The sequence below is a fragment of the Leucoraja erinacea genome, chromosome 2 (assembly GCF_028641065.1).
Source record: "Leucoraja erinacea ecotype New England chromosome 2, Leri_hhj_1, whole genome shotgun sequence".
NCBI lineage: Eukaryota > Metazoa > Chordata > Chondrichthyes > Rajiformes > Rajidae > Leucoraja > Leucoraja erinaceus.
In genome coordinates, this window is record NC_073378.1 from 120,412,578 (window position 1) to 120,436,369 (window position 23,792).

At 44.6% G+C, this 23,792-nt stretch overlaps 1 protein-coding gene across 1 annotated transcript in view; it reads left to right on the plus strand.

The window, feature by feature from the left end:
• Positions 1-23,792, plus strand: part of LOC129714939 (leucine-rich repeat-containing protein 70-like) — a 110,453-nt gene that overhangs the window by 36,670 nt on the left and 49,991 nt on the right. Inside the window, exons 4-5 of the mRNA XM_055664746.1 lie at positions 6,662-6,733; positions 6,823-6,903. Coding sequence (XP_055520721.1) covers positions 6,662-6,733; positions 6,823-6,903 — 153 coding nt within the window. The remainder of the gene's footprint in view (positions 1-6,661; positions 6,734-6,822; positions 6,904-23,792) is intronic.

Below are 23,792 nucleotides of genomic sequence, written 5' to 3' on the forward strand. Positions count from 1 at the left end.
AAGCAACAAATGATTTACAAAAGAGTACAGTGTAGTCCCCCACCTCCCCCTAGCAGCACTTTCCAGGCTCCTACCACTCGCGTTAAAAAAAAGTACCTCACAAATCTCCTTTAAACATTTACATCCTGGGAAAGAGAATTTGACTATCTACAGTACCCTATCTATGCCTTTTATAATTCTGTCAACTATCAGGTAGTCCTTTCAGCATCCAGTGCTCCAGCAAAATCTATTCACCTTTGTACAACCGCTCAAGCTCTCTAATCCAGGCAACATCACGATGAACCTCTTCTGCAACCATTCCAAAGCCTGCATATCCTTCCTATAGAGTGGTGACCAGAACGACACACAACTTATAAATACAAGTATGTCATTCATCTTCCTTCCCACCCAATCTAGTTGTGTTGCCACTTTCAGGGAGCTATGGACTTGCACCCCAAGATCTCTCTGTATATCAATGCAGACCTCGCAAAATGCAACACCTCAAACTTTGCAGGATTAACTCCATCAGCTATTTCTCAGCCCACATTTTCTATTGGTCTATATCCTACTAAATTATTTGACAACCTTCCTCACTTTCTACAACTCCCAACAATTTTCATACCGCCTGCAGAGTTACTAATCAGCCCATCTTGATTTTCTTCCAAACCATTATATATATCACAAACAACAGAAGTCCCAACACCGATCCTTACAGAACACCTCTCGTCACAGCCTCCAATCAGAATAACACCCCTCCACCACTATCCCCTGTTTTCTATGACCAAGCCAATTTTGAATCCAATCTACCTGTACCAAGTTTCTGAGGATCCCTTGTGCCTGAATCAGCCCACCACGAGGAATTTAGTCAAATGTGTTACAAAGTCCAAGTTGACAACCTTCGCAGCCCTTCCCTCATCAATCATTTTCATCACCTCAAAAAGCTCAGTTAAGTTTCTAAGACATGTCTGCTGCATAAAGCCCAACTGACCATCCCTGACCAAAATGACATAAGTCCATGTTTCTCCAGATGTGATTAAATGCTATCCCTAAGAATCGTTTCCAATAATTTCTCTCCCACTGAAGCAACGCTTAGTGGCTTATAATTTTGTGGTTTATCCCTATCATGTGGACTGTAATGAATTAGCAGAAAACTGGCTTCAGTAAGAGCATGTTGAAGAGGTTGAGATCTATCCAGCATTTCTGTGTGAAAATAGTAGCAAATATTTCAAGCTTCTGATGTGCTGGGCTCTGCCATCATTTGAGTCTGTGGATATTTATGGAGTCTACACCACTATAAGGTTTTTGTCTTTCCACCATTGCCCAAGATTTCATGTGGTAGGAGGGTTCAGTGATAGCCATCTTGTCCAATGAGCCAGTTAAGTCTGAAATCTTATTGCAATTCTCATCTTTCATGAGAATGATTTCTTCGGACCCAATTGGCTTGAAAGAAGGAGAAAGACTTGTTCTGCTGATTGGAAGACTAACCAGTGGAGTGCTGCGGGGGTTGGTGCTGTTGTTAAATATCTATAATAACGATTTGGATGGGAATGTAATTAACATTGTTAGTAAAATTGCAAATGACGCTATATTTCGTGCTTTAGTGAAATTGAGGAATAATATCTTAGTCTACAACAACATCTATATCAGTTGCGAAGGTGGGCCAAGGAATGGAAAATGGAATTTGACTTTGATAAATATGAGGTGTTGCCATTTGGTATGTCTAACCAGTGTATGACTTAGTCAAGTGTAAGTCATACACTGGTTAGACATACCAAATGGCAACACCTCATACTTATCAAAGTCAAATGGTAGAGCCTTGGGGAGTCTTGTAGAACAGAGAGATGAGGGGGTACATGTGCATGGTCCCCTGAATTGGACAGGGTGATGAAGAAGGTGTTTGCCTTCATTGGGAAGGCCATTGAATACAAAGTTGGGACATGATGCAGGTGTACAATAAGTTGGTGAGACCACACTTAGATTACTGTGTGTATTTTGCTTTGCTCAGCTATGGAACGATGTCATTAAGTTAAAAAGGATGCAAGCTGTTACCTTAATTTGTGGGCTTTAGTGGCATTATGATTGACACAAACATGGTGGGCTGAAGTGCTTGTTCCTGTGCTGTACTGTTTTATGTTCACTGTGTCATGTGTTTGGGTCTACACTTTGTAAACCTCTCAAGTATAATGGTTATGTTTTTTGTAATAAATTTGAGCTTTACTTTTTGGGAGTTAACTCATTCTGTCATTTATCTACCGACACATTAGACCATGCTGGTGTGTTTCATGGTGATCCAAAGAAACACATGAATTGCTAGACCTTTACAGGACACAATATCTTTTTCAGGGTCTAGGCATCACTGGGAGGGCAGGATTTATTGCCCAACCCCAATTTTGCTCTCGCTGAAAGTACTCCCACCCAGTGGCGGACTGGGTCTAGAAATATTGATTGCCAGGAGACAAAAGGGGCCCACTTTGTCAGGGGCCCACTTGATATAGGGGGCCCACTTCATCAGGGGCCCACTTGCCATCGGGCAAGTTGACACCCTGGTCAGTCCGCCACTGCTCCCACCCTGCTTTAGCTCCGCAAGATCTCTGCATTAAACTGTCCAAATGTTTCTGACAGCTTCAGCTTGTCTTTCTCTTGCTTCATCATACAAGACAACTGAGCTGCATTTCACGTTAATTTTACTTTCGAGCATTCTTGTAAAGTTTAATTAAGAACTAAATAAATCAAAATTGCATCTCTCAATAAAAGCTTTCAATAAAGATACAGAGAATGTCAGAAAATACGGGGCAGTTCTAAGCCTATTACCTGTTTACAAAGGCTGTGCAGTTATGGACTCTACAAGAAAAAAAAATAATTAGACTAAGTGGGACCCGTTGGGTCCCAGGTTCACACGGGAGGGCTGGTCCCCTAATGCAATATTCCACCACCATCAATTCCAATATTGGTGGCTGGGGGGGGGGGAGGTCCTGGAGCGCTAGCATGGGTGTTGTGGGTCAAGTGGTCAAGCACACTGTGAGTGCAGGGCCAACAATCCATTTCAATCCATTTCATGTCAAGTCAATCCATTTCAAGTCAAGTCAAGCACAGGGCAGGCGGGACCAGCCAACAATACAATCCAACAAGACAATGCTTTCATTTCAGGTGAGATCAAACAAAGTAAAGGCAAAGCAAAAACAAAAGCAAAAGCACAGGGCAGGTGAGGCCAGCCAACAATACAACCAATTGCTTTCATTTCAGATGAACTCAAGCAAAGGCAAAGCAAAAGCACAGGCAGGCCCAACAACTAATTTCATTTTCATTTCCATTTCCATTTCCATTTCAATTTCAAGCACAGGGCAGGCCAAACAACTCATATCATTTCATTAAGGGCTAATTTATTGCGAGCACATAAAGGGTTAACAAATCATCATTCATTGCAAGCACGTTGCTGGCTAACAAATCATTTATTGCAAGCACATTAAGGGTTAACAAATCATCATTCATTGCAAGCACGTTGCTGGCTAATGAAATCATTTATTGCAAGCACATAAAGGGTTATCCACATAAAGCACATAACCACATAAAGCGCATAAAGGGTAGACTCAGTTCAGTAGGCTCACAGCAGAATCAGAGTTGTGGCCTCTCCCTCGCAATCTTTCAGAGCGACTGACTCGCATCCAGGCATCCAGGGTTTTATAGTCTTGCCCTCCCCCCCAGAAGGGGTGTTACTTTCATCATGGTAATTGACAGGCGAGAGGACCAATCAGCTGATCTCAATAATTTTTAAACACAGATAACTTTTTTATTTTTCATCGATCAGAAAAATCCTCGGGGCTGCCTCAGCGGAGGAGGACTTGTGAGTAAGATGGCCAAAAATTATAGCGATATAGAGTAGTGTTTTTTCTAAAATTAATATACAGCGCAAACAGGAAGTGGTCAAGATGAGACTTTTATTTATATAGATGTTGCTGTCTTCCCAAATAGCTATAGAAATTATTTTTATTGATGAATTAAACATTATTCTCTTCTTTGGGGCTGGAAATGGTTTCAGTCGTGTATTAAGATGTGAAGCTTAGTAAGACCAGACAATTCACTAAACCTATGATCAGAACCAAAAAAGCACAAAGGTTAACTTATTTCTTTATGCCGGGTCAATGCGAAGTACAACGTAGTTTCAAGCCATGCCATGCCATGCAATATGTGTGACCACATAAGTATTAAATAAAGTTTGCTGCTTGTGTAATGCCACCTGAAAGTATTGTGCATGAATAATGCTTTTTTTTTCAGTCATTTCAGGGGTGTTTTTCATTTATTATGGTTAAGCAAAATTTGGTGTTTTTGTTTATTTGAAAATCGTTCGGAAATTGTATCAACTTCTTGTTTTTAATTGGATTAATTAGTATATTAAAATTTATTGCCAATGTGTAGATTTATCATTGCTTTAAGACAAAACATTTTTTTTCAGCTTTCATAGGTGATTTTTTTAAACTGCCATCATTTAAAGCTGAATAACTCAAGCCTTACTTATGGATAATATGCCACCCTTCCTCCTGGTTGATTTGTAAATACTTCCAAACCATTAATGATTTGCACGGATCATTTTAAAAGTTCATTATATTTAAAGTTCATTATATTTTAATCCTTTAGAGCACTTCAAGAGCATTTAGAATACCTTGTGAAATTTCATTTGCAGCCTCCATCTCTGATTGATTTCAAGGTTAACTGCTTTGTGTCAGAGCGGCTGGGTAGTTTTTACCTACCAGTTAAGAAGAATGATTTGCATTTCCATTGCACTTTTGAATATGTTAACACTTATTTTCATTGGGGTTAATTTTTTAATTGGGGTTATTTATGTCATCTAAGAAGGGTATATTTGCTTCCATTGGCTGAGACATTGAGTGCATGAATTGGGATGCCATGTTCCAATTTTGAGACCACACTTGAAATATTGTGTGTAGTTCCTGTTGCCACAGTGCAGAAATTATGTAATTAAGCTAGAATAGTTGCAGAAAAGATGTTGCCTAGATTGGGGGACTTAAATTACAAGGAAAATGGATAAAATGGGTGTGGTTTCATCGTGCAAAGAAGGCTGAGAAATAACATGATGGAAGTATATAAAATTAATAGCTATGGATGGGGTAGATGGTCATAGTCTTTACTATCTTGAAAACTAGAGAGCTTTGTTTAAGGTGAGAGGGAGGCGGTTTAAAGGGTGGTTAATTTTTTCACACAAAGAGCAGTTGATATCTGAATATCAGATGCTGGAGTAGTAACAACATGTAAGAGGCATCTGGACAGGTACTTGGTATATACTGGTACAAGGCATAGAGCAATATGGAATTAACGCAGGCAAATTAGATTAGTATAGATAGGCCTGATTATGAGCATAGTTACGATGCGGTGAAAGGCCCGTTCTGTGCTATACAATTCTATGATTTCAATGCTACAATAAAATTTTGATCCACTTTCTTTAGATCTTACACAATAGTTTCCAACAAACTGGTTAATTTAAAGGGAGCACTTAAAACAGAACCTGGTGATTTTCATAGATGTATGACAACAGAGCCCTAGTAAATTTAAAGGTAGCACGGGAAAGGAGGGTCATTTTGTTAAAGGGATGGGTGAATTGGGGCTCGGATGTGTTAAAGGTCCCCACTGGTATAGGCTCTGAAAATGTTGAAGACTAGGAATGAGGGCACCAGTGTGTTACGAGGAATGTGGGAGTCAGTACATGATGAGTCAAATGGCAAATCAGTAGTGTTAGCCACATTATTGGAGGTTTACTCTACTTGAGTTCAAGCAGCAATAGTCTAATCACACGGCAGTGATGGTACTAATGAACAGATGTTGCATAGATCCAGGTAGGATTGACCAAGACTGCTTGTCGCGAGCCAATGGCACATCAGCGGGCAGCTTGAAACACATCCATTGAGCAGGAGCTGGTAGGGGACGGGGCAGGTAGGAAGGGGCAACAACCTTTTGGATGTACAGCCAGGCATTTCCAGCAGGTGATTGATGGAGAGGCCTGTTGGCCTAAGAGGTTTAATAAACAATGCTAGATGATTACACTAAATGAATGCCTGTGCTTCGCAAAGTCTAGATGGTGATAAATCCCGACAGCCACTGCCAGTTTCTGTATGCCCTAGGATAGGTTGGTAAAATCCTGAGAAACCATGACCCTGACCCACATGAGTAAAGCAGTCCATGTGCATTTGCAAGGCTTTACTTGAGATTACAGGAGGTCACAGATCTCAGTAATAATAAATTATTAATTTTGAATGTTGGCTCCTGAAATGGAAAAGCTTTGGGAAAATCTGGTTATTCTGTGGCTAAATAAGAACTGTTATGTTTTTGGACATATGAAATCAAGACTGAGGCTGATTTTGGACACTGCTACTAGGGTGAGTTTTATACCAAGAAAAGTATGATGGTGCAAATGAAAAAAAAAGCTAAGAATCAAGAGTTGAATTTCTTGACCAGTGAAAAGACTTCCAGAAGAGTATACAATAAGGAATCATTCTGGGCTGAGTTAATCTTTACGTGCATCTTTACAACATTATTTTTGGGATTGAGTGAAGGAAATTGCAGGCAATTGTGTTTGTTGGTATGGAGTGTTTTGATTATTCAGTCGACTAAAGGACCATAAGTTTAACGGAACTCGGTATTCCTTAATGTTTCTCCTTTGTTTATATCACAGGTTTTTATCCCACAATTCGATTAGGTTTATTGCAGATTATATGTTCCAGCCTACAACAGAAATTGAACTGATGTAAGTTTAATTAAAATATTAAAATTAATTTAAAACATATTAAATTGTAGAAAAATATATAAATTAAAATGCATCCTTTCTTCCAAAAGTGATATAAGCAACAACAAGTTGTTCGCAATACAAAGGGATCTCTTTCGGACAAAACACGGATTACGTTTTCTGAAAGTTTTGTAAGTAATTTATGATGTATGTATTTTCATGCCATTTTCCAGTTATTTGCTTCTAAAAATAAGGACTCAGCCAAGAATATCATTTCAGTGGCATCATCAGCTCCCCTGTTCTCTTGTGTAGTAAACCATTTTTTTGTGAGATAATCAGCAGGATATCTGATGAGGAATGTAGCACAATCATTTCTTTCTGCACATTGATTACAAATGTATTCTAAATTGTTTCAGTTATTGTGGAATATTAAGCTAAAATATTTATATGATTTTTATGATAGACCATATGTCTTTCATAAAATATGTTCTATCGGTGTGAATTTAGTTACAGAATTATAGAAAATTACATACTGGCTTTATGCAAGTTATCCCACTCCCCGTATTCTCTCTTAGCTAAGATTCTAGTTTCCTTTCCAGTTCATTTTTGGACACCATGATTGAATTCGTCTCTTCCTCCTCCTCACAGTACATTCCAGACTCCAACCCACCACAGCTTTAACATTTTTCCATGTGTCACTTTTGGATTTGTTTTGCTAATCACCTTCATTCCATGTCCTCTGGTTCTTGACCCTTCTGCAAAAGGAAGTATTTCTTTCTATCTTGTCTAGACCATTTATATTTTTAATTACCTCTATCACACTCCATCTTAACCTCTCGCAGCCAGGGGTAGTTCCAGGGTCGGAGCTAAACCGCCCGCAGTTACCGGCGACCCGGTAGCTCCTCTCTGACCCAAAAATTAAGTTTACCCCTTCACCCCCCCATCACATGTAAACTAAGGTTTAACATCTAATCAATGATTTACAGATGTTTCTGTTTGGGGAGGATATCTACAGAATTTTCAGACAAAGACCTTCACATTTTTTGGCGCCAAACGAAGCAGGGCGCAGACGACATCTGGAAAAAATCAGTTTCGGAGTTTTTCGGTACAGCAAGATAAAAGTTTAATTTAGAAGTTATCAAAGTAAGCTAAGATTCTAGTTTCCTTTCCAGTTCATTTTTGAAACACCAGATTGAATTTGTCTCCTCCTCCTCCTCACAGTACAAGACTCCAACCCACCACAGCTTTAACTTTTTCAGAAGAAACAATGTCACGAAAACTTTAAAAAAAGGTATTTCTGTATGTAGCATACCCTATGTTAGTTCCAGAATGATATCAGCTCCTCCAGAAGTAATTAAGGTTTCTCTTCTCTGGAATCTGTTTGGGGAATATCTACTGAATTTTCTCAAAGACCTTCACACAGGGCACAATGTAAATGTTTATAAACAACAGACAGAGGAAATAGATGGCTAGAAGAAACAACCACGAAAACTTTAACAAAAAGGTATTGTGTATGTAGCATACCCTATGTTAGTGAATGATATCATGAAGTGTACACTGTTTTATAAACAACAGAGGGAGCTAATATCTATCAAGCAAACATATATATTCGGTCATATTGAGAAAAGAACCATAACCAAGACTTCATACATCTCTATACCAGATTGCTATAGAATCATTTGAATGGATTGACGAAGGAGGCAAGAACTAATTTAAGGTTTTATTTGAATGGTTGCATTACTGACAATGGACCACTATTGCACCCAAAATATACTAACCTAGAATATGTGATGACGTGCCAGAGTGCTCCTTGAATCCACATTCTACATGCTGTCAGACATTTCATGATGATTGCTACTAACCCTAAGACAATGACTGGTTAAGTAATTTGCTTGTTGGAGGTGGAGATCAGTGCATGCTCCTTTAACATAGTGACCTCACCACTACTAACCACTCCCCATTATCTGCAGTATAATTGTAGCCTCCCCACCTCTATCTCTCTCTCTAGCTCCAGTGACAGACCACGGACAGCTAGGGCACAGTGTGTGTATTATAACAATGTTTGAAATAAACTAGTAGTGAAGACATCGTGTGTTTGACAAGTCTTTACATGGTGTCAGCAAGTTGAACTTTGCGCCTCCCGTCTATCGGGTTTTTTATTTTTCTTGTTTGCTTTTCTCCCAGTTCTATTTTTTTCTGCTGTTGTTCACCTTTTATTTACCATGGCGAACTCGTGTCGTAAACCTGACATGCTGGTGTTTGACTCAGACATCATGCACCGGTGGACTGTCTTCAAGCTCGACTTCGAGCACTACATCGCGATCGCTCATCCTAATGCCACCCCTGCGGTGGAGGCACATCTGCTCCTCAACCTGGCTGGCCCGGAGGCCATGGAACGTTATGAATCGTTCGATTACGGCGTTGGGGAGGACGCTCGGGACCCGGTATGTCTTATGGCCAAATTTACCGCGCTCTGTGACATTCCCACTAATTGCATCATTGAGCGGTATAAGTTTTTCACCAGGCGACAGAACCCCGGGGAGCACATCGACTCCTTCATTGCCTCGTTGCGTCAATTGGCTCGGCGTTGCCGCCTGGACGCGGTGACCCCCGACCAAATGATCAGGGATGTCCTGGTTCAAGGTCTCCAGGACGATAAGCTACGGGCTGAGCTCTTGAGGAAGCCCGATCTGACTTTAAACGAGGCTTTGCATGCCTCTCGCATGGCTGCTGTTGTCGCCTCCGTATCTCCACCTGCGGCTCAGGACATTCACTATGCCGGTGCTGCTGGACGCCGGCGGAACGATGACCCGACACGCCAGCGTAGCGCTCCCGCACCCGCGAGGGACAGCCCGCGTTGTTGCCCCAACTGCAACTTCGCCAATCATCAGTTTAATGTTTGCCCTGCGCTGGGGAAAACTTGCAATTTCTGCAGAAAGCTCAATCACTTCTCTGCAGCATGTCAATGCCGAGCCAGGCCTGTCCCTGCTCCAAGAAGGAGTCTAAACAACCTTACTGAGACTGATAACGATAGTGCTTCCCAGCACCATTCAGACGAACTCCCTGATTCAGATAACAGCTCCTCCCATGATGAATCGAGTATTTTTTTCACTCTTGGGTGCACCTGCTTTGATAGCGGATCCCTCTGTGCGTGTTACTGTGAATGGGGTGACCTTTCCTGCCAAGGTCGACACGGGGGCGTTTGCCAATGTTATGTCAGTGAGCCTCTTCAAGCAGATAAGATCTGGTGAGAAGGTTACTCCCGACGACTCCCGTCTTCATGCCTATGGGGGGGGAGTGCTCGTACCAGTCGGGAAGGCAACCCTTATCTGTACGGTTCTGCAGACCTCTCGGCCCCTCACTTTCCTCCTGCTGAACTCTGAGAATGTTACTCTGTTGGGCGCTCGTGCGTGCCAGGACCTCGGTTTGGTTTCCTTCCACCGCGATATCCACCTGGTGCAGGCCCCCATGGACCCCATGAGCGAGTACCCTGATCGTTTTGATGATGTGTTGGGCAAACTACCCTGCAATTACAAAATCGTTGTGGACCCGGGGGTCGAACCGGTGATCCGCCCGGCTCACCGCGTCTCCTTTGCTATGAAGGACAGGGTGGAGTCGACTCTGCGCCACATGGTGACCATGGGCATCCTCAAGGAGGTGAGTGATCCCACCCGGTGGGTCTCCACCATGGTTGTTGCTGCAAAGAAGGACAAGCGTGAGATTCGAATCTGTATAAACCCCAAGGACCTGAACCTTGCCATCAAGCGCCCGCACTACCCCATGCGAACGGTGGAGGACGTCGCTGCACAGGTTGGCCCAGCCACTGTCTTCTCTGTCCTCGATGCCAAGAGCTCTTTCTGGCAGATTCCGCTGGATGAACGTTCCTCCTTCCTGACCACCTTCAGCACACCTTTCGGCAGATTCCGTTTCCTCCGCATGCCTTTCGGGATCAATTCTGCCAGCGAGGTTTTCCAGCGCACCATGGAGCAGCTGTTTGCAGGTCTGCCGTGTGCAATCATAGTCGATGACATCCTGGTGTACGGGAGGGACGTCGCCGAGCACGACCTCCACCTCCGCCAAGTCCTGGATAGGGCTCGGACGGTTAACCTCAAACTCAACCCCAAGAAGTGCCGTTTCCGCGTCCCGGAGGTCACGTACGTGGGCCACGTCTTCACGGCTGAGGGTCTGAAGCCAGACCCACAGAAGACAGCTGCGGTCTCGGGGATGCCCGCTCCGACCGACGTGCCCAGCCTGCAGCGCTTTCTGGGCATGGTGAACTACCTGGAGAAATTCATTCCCGACCTCAGCGAGCTGAGTGCACCCCTGAGGGAACTGTCCAAGAAGGACACTGCCTGGGTTTGGTTCCCACACCATCAGACGGCTTTCGAAGCCCTGAAGTCCCAGCTGGTTCGCGCCCCTACTCTCAAGTTCTTCGACTTGAAGCGCCCTATCGTCCTCACCTGCGATGTCTCGAAGTTCGGTCTCGGTGCCGCCTGCCTGCAGCTCTACGACGGCCTGCAACTGCCTGTCTCCTACGCTTCCCGCACCATGACCCCTGCTGAGCAGCGTTAGGCTCAGATTGAGAAGGAGCTCCTCGCCGTGGTGTTTGCCTGCTCGAAGTTCAAGGAATACATTCTGGGCAACACCTTCACTATTGAGACCGACCACCAGCCGCTGGTCACGATCCTGAATAAGCCGATCCATGTTGCCTCTTCCCGTTTGCAGAGTATGATGCTGCAGCTCCAGCGCTTCACATTTCGAATCGTGTACCGCAAGGGCAAGGACATGTTTGTGGCCGACACACTATCCCGCGCACCGCTGACGTCCACTGCCCGACACCCATACGAATCGTCTGACCTGATGGTGTTAAACGTTAATATTGTGCCTTCCCAGCAGATGCAGTCCCTGATTCAGCACACTGCCAAGGATCCTGCCCTACAACAGCTTGCGGACGTCATCCGTCGTGGCTGGCCTGACCGTCGCTCTTCCTAGCCGGATGGTGCTGCGCCCTACTTCCTAATCCGGGATGAACTTGTGCTGCACGACGGCGTGGTGGTGAAGGGCCACAAGGTTGTGGTGCCTGCTGCGTTGCGGGACCACTATTTCCAAACTGCCCACAGCGGCCATCCCGGGGCCGAGGCCACTCTGTCCCAGGCCCAGAGCCAGCTTTATTGGCCCGGCACGGCACAGGACATCCGAGAGAGGGTCTCCGCCTGCTCAACCTGCAATAGCCTCGCTCCCCATCAGCAACGACAGCCGCTCCTGCAACAGCCTGCCCCCGACCTGCCATGGATGTCGGGTCGCCACTGACATTTTTGAGTGGCGCGGCAAGCATTTCCTGGTCCTTGTGGACTCCTACTCCAGCTGGTTCGAGGTGGATCAGCTGCCCTCCCTCACGTCTGCTGCTGTCATCGGGAAGCTGCGCCGCCACTTTGCGACCTTTGGCTCCCCTGTGACTTTGCAGTCTGACAACGGCGGCCAGTTCTCGAGTGCGGAGTTCCGTGCCTTCGCTGCCTCCTGGAATTTTCGCCACCTCACCAGCAGCCCTGAGTACCCGCAGAGCAACGGCCTTGCTGAGCGCGCTGTCCGCAGTGCCAAGGAGCTGCTGGAGCATTGCAGACTTTCGCGGTCGGATTTTTACCTGGCCCTACTCAACCTCCGCAATATTTCCCGTGACCCTGCCCTGGGCTCGCCTGCACAGCGGCTCATGTCCCGCACCACACGCCCTCCGATCCCTGTCTCCCAGCGATCCCTAAAGCCCGCGGTCCTCGGCCCTGCTGCTGTCCAAGAGCACATTGCCCAGAAACAGGCTATCCAGAAGCGCTCCCATGACAGATCCTGCCGTCCCCTTCCGCGTCTTTTCCCGAACCAGGTGGTCCGGATGCAGTCCCCCTCCAGACACTACAGGCTGGCTGTTGTCGTCGGCTCTGCGGGCTCTCCGCGGTCGTACCTAGTTGACTACGAGGGTACCATATACCGCTGGTCCCGCCAGCATTTGCTGCTGGTCGACGAGCCCGCTCCGCCTCCTGCAGCCCCTTTTGCCCCTCCGGTTGCTTCCTCTCTGCCCACCACTCCTCGCCTGCCCCGGACTCTGCCTTCTCAGCTCTTTGTGCCCCGTTCTCCCACTGCCACTCCTGGTCCCCCCTCGCCTGCCTCGCCAGCTCGCGTGCCCGCGGCGGTGCCCGTTTCTCCTCCCCGGTCTCCTTGTCCTCCCTCTCCTGCGCGTTCTCCTGCCCGTTCCCCTGTCACCGCTCCTGCTCTTGTCCCTGCCATTCCTTCGGAGGAGGGGGAGGGCGGGCTGCGTACCCGCTCCGGGCGGTTGGTCAAGCCGCCTGTACGTTACGGGGAGTTTGCTTGAATGTTTAACTGTTTCCTGCCGGTGTACGCGCGGGTTTGTTTCTAGCGTATGAATCGTGGTCGCGCTGTCACTATTGTAATGCTTTGTTTTCCAAGGGGAAGGATGTAGATCAGTGAATGCTCCTTTAACATAGTGACCTCACCACTACTAACCACTCCCCATTATCTTCAGTATAATTGTAGCCTCCCCACCTCTATCTCTCTCTCTAGCTCCAGTGACAGACCACGGACAGCTAGGGCACAGTGTGTGTATTATAACAATGTTTGAAATAAACTAGTAGTGAAGACATCGTGTGTTTGACAAGTCTTTACAGAGGTACTGGTAAAGATACTTTTAAGAATCTTGGAATTCACTGTGTAAACCTCATGGAGTAGGGGGAAAACAGTTTTTATTAATCGTGCAGAGATTCAAGACTGGTTTCATGTTAAAGATCACTTAATTTTATGTGCCTGATCAGTCAGATTTCAATTGATTATCAGCAAGAATAAATTTATCAAATATTGCTGTTGTTCTGCACAGCCATCGGGATAATACAGTATGTTGCTGATGCTGTAGTTTCTGTCCCACAACCTTTCTTTTTCAGTTATATTATACAGTAAGATCCTTTGATGGATTGTGGGTGCTTGTGAGGATGCAGGCTTCATTTTTTTACGTGCATTATCTATACAAAGTGATTTGGTGTTTTCCAGAATATGTAATTATGTTCTTGGAATGAACAATCAGTAAATTTTAGTTATTTTTCAGACCTAATTGAATTGGTGCTATCAGGCACAACATTCATTGGGGATGTTGCCGTGAATTGGTGCTATCAGGCACAATCTGTATTTGGGAATTATGTTTAACAAACATTGTACTTTATGGAGGTACATATATCCCCCCCCCTAATTGCGTAACCTAAATTGAAAAAGAAAGAACTGTCTCGGAAAAATAATGTAAAGATTAGATATTTGGAAGGAATCCTATGGAAATGCATCTCTGTAGATTTCAAGAAATAATTATACCAGGGTTTGCTGTGGAGAATATAAACTGTACAAAGAATGATTTAGACTTTCACTGGATGGACAAACTGTTTACCCGTACTTTCTTTTAGGCCTTGGTAATGGGAACATAATGAGTATTAATTACAAATGTTCTCATTGACACTTCTGTACGTGTAGTTTTATTAAAATCTTTTGAAGGCTCTTGTACATGATATGTTTGCTTTAGTATTCACATTCAATGGATTGTAAACCTTTTAGACCCGGGAGAATGTACTGATGCAGAGATGAGATGGCCCCTGCAAGCAACTGCAGATGCTAGAATCTTGGGAAAAAACTGCTGGAAGGACTCAGCTAGCAAGGCAGCATCTGTGGAAGGAAATTGGTAACAGTCTTGAAGAATGGTTAGAACTCAAAATGTCAGCAGTCCCTTTCCCTCCACAAATGCTGCCTAGCCAACTGAGTTCCTCCTGCAATTTGTTTCTTGTTTTTGTTGTGGTGTGAATTTGTAATTTCTGATCAAATAATAATAAACAGCCAAACTAATGCTGAAAAGGTAATAGATATCATGTGTTCGCTCCAGTTTTTCACAACTGTATGCTGTATGTCCGGGAAATAACAAGGAACCAGCATAAATAAGATTTATTAATGAATAATAAACTGGGTTAAAAGCATGTACAAGCATTTATTTAATAGCTTTCATATAATGATTCTTTTAATTGTGTTTGTCAAGGAGTAATAGGAAGCAACTCCTTGTTCATGACTAGATGAGGGTCCTCTTGAGGAATGGTCCAGAGGCAGGCCATGATAAATGCTGAACATAAATTGCTGATCATTGTTAAAATGCTGAACAAATGTTCAAAAATGGAATACAGAAACAGTTTTTATGTTTGTGCCATAAGAAAAGCTATATATATAAAATATGAAAGGAAACTTGCAAATGCCTTTAAAATTGGCATAAGAAAAACTGTTAGGTTGTCAGAAAAAAAGAGAGAAGTTATAATCACATTAACTTTTTCACACTTATTATTCTTATTATAGAATATTATTAGAAATTAAAATAAGAAAATTAGATATGTTGAGGAATTAATTTATCTCTGAAGACAACGGTAAATTGAACAGATTAATGAAATTATAATACAGACAGGACAATGATTTACCAAAATTAACATAAGCAATTTAACATTATTCAAGAGCATGATGGCATGAAGGATATCCACAGGGGCAGATGATTACCATAATTGGATTGAAAACAAAGTAGGCCTTGCAGATGCTCTAATTAAACTTCTGAATCTCCGTCGATCCAGTGACATCTTTTATTGAAGATGGAGCAAGCAAAAGTTGTAAAATGTTTCTATTGTTTGGTGAATGTTTCTTTTTTAATGACAAGGTGTCTAAAATAACGGACGTCCAGGTGTTACTTTTTGGACATCCAGAAAAAAACTTGATTGAAATCCATAAGAAGTTGTCAGCTAAATTTGAAATTTGTGTCACTCTGGTAGACTTATTGGAAAGGAGATTAAGGTATTGAATTGGGATAATACAATTGACAGGATGTAAAGCTGGTGTTCTATACAAACTTGTGTTTGAGCATTAACATTTCACTATATTAAGAGCGCAGACATACGTACATCCAAGTTTGCCAAAGGTAGGTTGTGTTTGGAGCAGTGTAGATGGGGGAGTTGCAGAAAAACATTGTTGTTAATAGGAAAATCCATGACAAATTTCAGTTTTTGCAATTGCTTGGTCATTCAATTGAGTATATAAAAATCAAAGAACTTTTTAAAATGGTAAATAGGTTGAAGCATTATAAATGCAATGAAAACTTGAGAGTTGTGTACAGATTATTCCAATGTCTGGGACAGATACAAAAAAAACAATAATATAGTACGTAGAACATAGAACACCAAGAAAGGCTATTAGACAATAGACAATAGGTGCAGGGGTAGACCATTCGGCCCTTTAAGCCAGCACCGCCATTCATGGCTGATCATCCCCAATCAGTACTCCATTCCTGCCTTCTCTCCATATCCCCTGACTGCTATCTTTAAGAGCCCTATCTTGAAAGTATCCAGAGAACCGGCCTCCACCGCCCTCTTGAGGCAGAGAATTCCACAGACTCGCAACTCTCTGTGAGAAAAAGTGTTTATTGTATGTACCTCCACCACCACCCTTGGCAGCGCTTTCCAGGTATCCATCACTCTCGGTTTAAGAAAATAACTTGCCTCGCACTTCTCATTTAAACTTAAAACTATGCTCTTTGGTATATTTGACATTTTAACCCAGGGAGAAAGATTCTATCCACGCCTCTCATAATTTTATATACTTTCTTCAGGTCTCCCCTCAATCTCTGATGCTCCAGAGAATACAATCCAAGTTTGTCCAAGAGTCAAGAGTCAATTTAATTGTCATTTGGACCCCTAGAGGTCCAAACGAAATGCCGTTTCTGCAGCCATACATTACACACAAATAGACCCAGACACAACATAATTACAATTTTACATAAACATCCATCACATAGCTGTGATGGAAGGCCAAAAAAAAACTTATCTCTCCACTGCACTCTCCCCCCCCCCGATGTCAGAGTCAAAGTCAAAGCCCCCGGCTGGCGATGGCGATTGTCCCGCGGCCATTGAAGCCACGCCGGGTGGTGCGAGGTCGCACACCGGGTCTTGGTGTTGGAGCCCCCGGTGTGCGCTCGCAAGTACCCATGTTACCCCCCGCTCCATAATCTCCGTTGCATGGACGAAAATCCTCTCCAGGGATCCCGCCGGCAGACCCGCAGCAGCAACTCAGCAGCGGCATCGGCAGCAGCAGCAGCACAGCAGACAGCAGCAAACCTCGGCCAGCTCCGCGAAACGGTGAGGCACCTGAGTCCCCGGCTGGAGGCCGCTCCTCGTTGCCCTCAAGGGAACCCGGTAAAAAGGTCGGGTCAAGAGATTTAGAAAGTTTCCCCCCCCCTCCCACCCCACCCCCACCCCCCACACACACACACACCCCAACAAAAAATAACAAAAACTACATTAAAACACAGTGCGGACAGACTGCAGAGGCCGCTTTGGCCAGGGCGCCGCCTCGACCATAGTGACTTATTTGGGGTACCCACGTAATCATGGATTCACGCCGGGCGCAACAACTAGAACATGACTCAAACCTGAAACAGGTCCATGATCGTGCCGAGGAGGTAAATCTCAAACTCAACCCTCTCAAGTGCAGGTTTCGGGTCGACAAAGTGACTTATGTGGGCCACGTGTTCACCAACTACGGATTTAGGCCAGACCCGTCTAAAACCATTGCCATCAACGAAATGCCAGCACTTACGGATGTGACAGCTATGCAACGATTTTTAGGCATGGTAAACTACCTGGGAAAATTCATCCCAAACTTCAGCGAGCTGTCAGCCCCGCTGCGACAACTGACCCACAAGGATACCCACTGTTCCTGGCACCAACACCAGTAGAGGGCATTTGACACCCTCAAAAAACGAATGTCTTACGCTCCAACCCTCGCATACTTTGATGCCAAGTTACCCGTAACCCTCATCTGCGATGCCTCCCGGTATGTACTGGGCGCTGCATGCCTACAAGATGACGGAAAGGGTTCCAGACCAGTTGCCTATGCCTGCCGTACCATGACCAAATCGAAAAGGAGTTACTTGCAGTAAGCTTTGCCTGGAAGAAATTCAAGGACTTTATCTTTGGCAACCCGATCACGGTCGAAACTGATTACCAGCCCATGGTCAGTGTCCTCAGGAAACCGATCCACACGCCACCAGCGCATTTACAACGCATGATGATGAAACTACAGAGATATGACATCAGACTAACCTACAAACATGGTAAGGACATGCACGTAGCTGACAATCTCTCACGGGCACCTCGACAACCTGAGAAAACCACCTGTCTATTCTCCGAGTCACGTCCTCGCCCCCCTCCTCGCGGCCTACTACCTGGATTGGAGCGGTCTTTCCTGCCGGGGACCGGACCAGAGTTTCAGCGGCGGGGCAGCGCTGGATACATCGCGGAGCGGGCGATTGATTACCTGGATCGCCGTTGAAGCTCCGGAGTGTTGGAACCGCTGCTTCTACATTGGAGCTGTGGTTTGCAGAGCTTCCAGCGCGGCCGACGCTGACTTCAACATCGCAAAGTTCTGGGGCCCTTTGCCGAGGGCTGCCAGTGTTGAATCTCCGCTCAGCGCGGCCTGTGGACTTCGGGAGCCGCATACTCCGGTAGGAGGTGGCCGATACGGATGTCCAAGCCGCTGAGGGTGTCCTCCAGTCCCGACATCGGACTTCCATCACCCCGGCGAGCGGGCCTGAACATTGGGTCGCCCGTAGCGGCGACAGCGGGGGGTTCTGGAGCCCCCCGACCACGGGAGGACACCAGAGGAGGATGACTGAATTTTGGAGCCTTCCCTCACAGTGGGAAACTTTGATCCCGCTGTGTGGGGATATCTGTGTTAAGACTATCGTGTTATGTGCTCTTTATTATTTGTATGGCTGTATGTCGACCACACATTTCACTGTACCAATTGGTACATGTGACAAATAAATGTATCTTGTAAATTGTCAACCATAGAGCTACGCTCGTACCTGGCCAATATTGACAACGGCATCTAACGGCGAACCCACCAACCCCTCCTCCCGGTTAATGAACCGGCACCTCCACGTTCTTACTTGGACCAGCCCGCCAGTCTTCCCTCACGCTCTGCGAATGCCGCTCCAGCGATTCCTCTGCCGGTGCCAGCGCCATCCTTGCCTTCCCCGGTACCCTCATCTCCACCAGTGTTTTCTCCTCCGTGTTCGCCTGATAAGGGACTTGCTACCCCAGCGAAGGATGAGGTGTCTGGTGGGGGTTATTACCGTACACGTACAGGTCGTGTCTGCAAATCAAACCCGCTGATTGGAAAATTTACCGGGCTACACCTGAACTGTGCATGACCCGTTTAGTTTTATGTGCTTTCTTATGCAGTAAAGTAATAAATGCCGCATCTTATACTATGTTTCACAATATGGCCTATTAACCGATATGTATATGCTTTACTTTTTTAAGAGGAAGGAAGTAGATTAGCCCTTATTAATTCATGCCATTTATAACCTTCACCACACAGTTGTGCATCCCACCCTTCACATGGTATTACGGTCAACTGGTCTTGCTACCATCTTGAGGTAGTGCCTCATGTCTATGCCTTTGATGATTGGGAGGGCTGTACCAGCGATGGACCAGGCTGAGTCCACCACTCTCTGCAGCCTTTTGAGTTCCTGTTCATTGCAATTGGCATACCAGGATATGTTGCAACCAGTCAGGATACCTTCCACAGTGCACCTTTAAAATTTGTGAGAGTATTCGGTGATATGCTAAATGTTTTTAAACTACTAAGAAAGTAGAGTTGCTGGTATGGCTACTTTGTGATTACATCTATGTGCTGCGTTGGGGCAGGTCATCTGACATGTTAATGCTCAGGAATTTGAAGATGCTAACTTCAGTGCCGACTCATTCCGAAGTCATCAATTAGTTCCTTGGTTTAGTTGATGTTAAGTGAAAGATTGTTGTAGCACCACTCAACAAAGTATTTCACCATTCCCCTGCATGCGGACACATCACCACCCGCGATTTGGGCAACAACAGTGGTGTCGCCAACAAGTTTATGGTGAGCTGTGGAGGTGGGGACTAAACACCTCTGATGTTGGTCAGTGAGGAGGAGATGTTACACATCCACACTGATTGTGGTTTGTCGACGAGGAAATCAAGTATCCGGTTGCACATGGAAGTACAGAGGCCCAGGTATCGTATTCTACTGATAATTTGGAGGTGATGAAAGTGTTGAATGCCGAACTGTGGTTGATGAATGTGCTCCTGTATGTGTTCCTGTTATCCAGATGGTCCAGAACAGAATGGAGAGCCAGCCAGTTAAAATCTGTTGTTGACCTATATAGGGCAAACTGAAGCAATCCAAGTCATGTGCGAGGCAGGAGTTGGTTCGGGCCATAACCAACCTCTTGAAGTATCTTGTTATGGAGGACGTATGTGCTAGTGGATGGTTATCATTGAGTCAGTTCACAGTACTCTTCTTGGGCAGGAACCACTAAACGGTGACACGGTTGAGAACCACAACTGATTTTCTCCTCTATAACCTGAAGATGTGCGTGGGTCTCAAAAGGATGCACGAAGTCTAGTGTTTGAGAAGCACCTTTATTGTATTCCTCCCGGTTGAAGGGAAGACGAAACCAGAGGAAGATGGCACCCAAACCCTGCCTTTTAAACCCATCAGCTGAGGGCCGCCTCCGGACTGCACCACTCCTGTGCCGAGGGGTTTGGCAGTATAATGGCACGACCCTTGGGAGCCGCCACAAAGTAATAATAACTTTTAGCGCTGAAGTACTTGGCGGTCAAACATCTTCATCTCTGCCCGGTTCAATCTGCAAGAGCCATAATGGTTTCCTTGTGTAATCTTAATAAATACTGAGCTACAGTTTCAAAGAATGGACTTTTCATGTGTGAAATAAACTGGAATTTCTTTTTCACTAAAAGTGGAGAATGTGATCCATGTACATTTAGATACCATTTTGTTTATTCTCAATCTACTGATCTCACTATCCTTAAATTTGAATGGGATTATCAACTAGACCACCTGATTCTATGGTTAGCTATGACATATACTGAAAATAGTGTTCATGTGTTAAATTTTCGATTAGGTTCAGGCCTGATTCAGCAGCATTATCCTTATGCGCCTGTCCCACTTAGGCGACTCTGTAGGCGACTGCCAGGGAATAATTTTAATGGAATTCACCTATGACACCTGGCGATAACCTGCGATAGCACCTATGACAGCAAAAATTGTCGCCGCTGTCGCCAAAAATGTTTCAACATGTTGAAATTTTTGTGGTAGTCACCCAAAAAATCGCCCATTACAGTCAGTTAGTTTCCCATTATGTTCATACATTTGATGAGACTATCTCTGAAATTAGATTCCAACAAGTGGTATTTGTCTTAGTTTATTAATGTCAGGTGCATTGAGATACAGTGAAAAACTTAGCTTTTTTGCTGTCCAGACAGATTATACTATATATTAACAAAAGAGAATATAAACAACGTGCAGAATCTATGTTACTAAAAGTCTGATCTTGACCGCTTTTGGCTCGCTGTGCTGTGATTTCCGAGAGAACGCCGCCACCTACGGCCATCATATTTGGCCACCTCGCTCAGAGCCCCCCTCCGCCTTCCTGGACCAGAGGATTTTTCCCATCGATGAAAAATCAGAGAGATATTAATGTTTTTTAAAAATTTGCCATTCTCTCTGCTGCCCCTGCTGGAGGGAGGGGGAGGGACTATAAAACCAGGAAGTGGTGTGCCTCACTCAGTCTCTGCAAGATGGAGGAAGCCAGAGGGTCACGTCTCTCTGAGCTCTGAATAACACTGAACACATGTCTACTCAACTGTGAGTGCCCTTAATATGGTTTGAAAATGAAAATATGGTTGGTTTGAAGTAAAAATGCACTGCAAATGGTTGTTTGGGTTGAAGTAAAATGCACTGCAAATGGTTGTTTGGGTTGAAGTAAAAAATGCACTGCAAATGGTTGTTTGCGTTGAAGTAAAAATGCACTGCAAATGGTTGTTTGGGTTGAAGTAAAAATGCACTGCAAAAGGTTGTTTGGGTTGAAGTAAAAATGCACTGCAAATGGTTGTTTGGGTTGAAGTAAAAATGCACTGCAAATGGTTGTTTGGGTTGAAGTAAAAATGCACTGCAAATGGTTGTTTGGGTTGAAGTAAAAATGCACTGCAAATGGTTGTTTGGTTTGAAGTAAAAATGCACTGCAAATGGTTGTTTGAAGTAAAAATGCACTGCAAATGGTTGTTTGGGTTGAAGTAAAAATGCACTGCAAATGGTTGTTTGGGTTGAAGTAAAAATGCACTGCAAATGGTTGTTTGGGGGGGGGGGGGGGGGGGGGGGGGTTGGGTTGAAGTAAAAAGCCACTGCAAAGGGTTGTTTTTCTAAACTTGACAACTTCCTGTTTGCACTATATTGATTTTAGGTAAAACGCTACCACTTACGGCTGTGATTTTTGCCAATCTTACTCAGTCCCCCTCCGCTGATCAGGTGCAGAGGATTCTTCCCATCAATGAAAAATAAAAGTGTAATTAGTGTTTAAAAAATGTTGAGAATCTCTCTCCTGTCAATCACTCCATGAAGGCCACACCTTTTCTGCTGGAAGGGGGACGGATCATAAAACCCGTACATGTGGGTGTGGCTCAGTCTCTGCATGATGGGGGAGGGAGAGGTCACAACTCTGTCTGAGCTGTGAATCAACTGAACACACTGAATGTCTAATGAACTGTGAGTGTGGTGTTTTGTGTGGTTTTATGGTGGTTTCACCTTGCTTGAAATGGTATGAAACTGCATTTGAATTTGGTGGCCTTGCACCCTGCTTGAATGGTATGAAACTGCACTTGAATTTGGTGGCCTTGCACCCTGCTTGAAGTGGTATGAAACCGCACTTGAATTTGGTGGCCTTGCACCCTGCTTGAAGTGGTTGGAAACTGCACTTGAATTTGGTGGCCTTGCACCCTGCTTGAAGTGGTATGAAACTGCACCTGAATTTTGTGGCCTTGCACCCTGCTTAAGAAACTGCACTTGAATTTGGTGGCCTTGCACCTGCTTGAAATGGTAGGAAAATGGATTTGAATTTGGTAGCCTTGCACTCTGCTTGAAATGGAATTTCAAGGAATAGCCGTGAGTCAACTGCCAGCCTAACAGCCATGAGTGTGCTGCCAGCACATCAGGCTTGAGGGACTGAACTGCCACCCCAAGAATCCATTTTTCCCACAATGTCCATACTAGCCCTCTGGAGACCAGTAGCAGGGCTCTCACTTAACTTTTTCCCCCTGTTGCCAGCCGGGCAACCTTGGCAGCTTTTTAGATTGCCAAATGACAGTTTAGGTAGTCATTAAAGATGGCTTGCGAAAATGTGCTCGGATGAAGTGTGTAGTTACCAGTCGGAATTATTCTCAATGAAGCATTCACATATTATTTCTGCTTCAAATAATGTCACAAACTAAACATATTCACCAATCAAGACATGATATATCCCACAATGTCATGCGGCAAAATTATAATACAGTATCTCAACTCTTTTTACACATTGCAATTAATGCAATTTCTATTAGTTCTTTCCACTTCCAAACAAAAATGTGGTTGGATTATTCAGCATATGATCAACCTGTGTAAATAAATCCTGGACCATGGTAACATATATGCGTATGTATAGTTGTGAATTTTGCTCATTAAATAACTACAGTACTGATACTCCATATTAAGAGCATTGATTTGCCGTCAAAATAAATTCTGTAATAACGTGTTAACAGTAGCAGTGACAATCGAACACTGCGGTTTTAATGTTCCATGTGTTCACAATTTAATTAATCCATCTTTATGGATTAAAACAGATAATAACATTGGGAATTAAAACACATTTGATTGCATTCCGTTATCAAACATAGTAAATGTTCGCTCTGAAGACATTCCCAGGACAATAGGGTCAGGGAGGGGTGTGTGTGTGTGTGAATCAGTGCGGGGTGGATAGATGGCGGGGCGGAACCATCTATGGAGCGAAGGAAATAGGCAACGTTTCGCGTCAAGACCCTTCTTCAGACTGTTCCCCCCATTCTTCTTGAATGGGAGGATCAGTACAGGATGATTGGGCGGGGGGAGATCAGCGCAGGGTGAATGGGGGGAGGTGGGTCAGTAC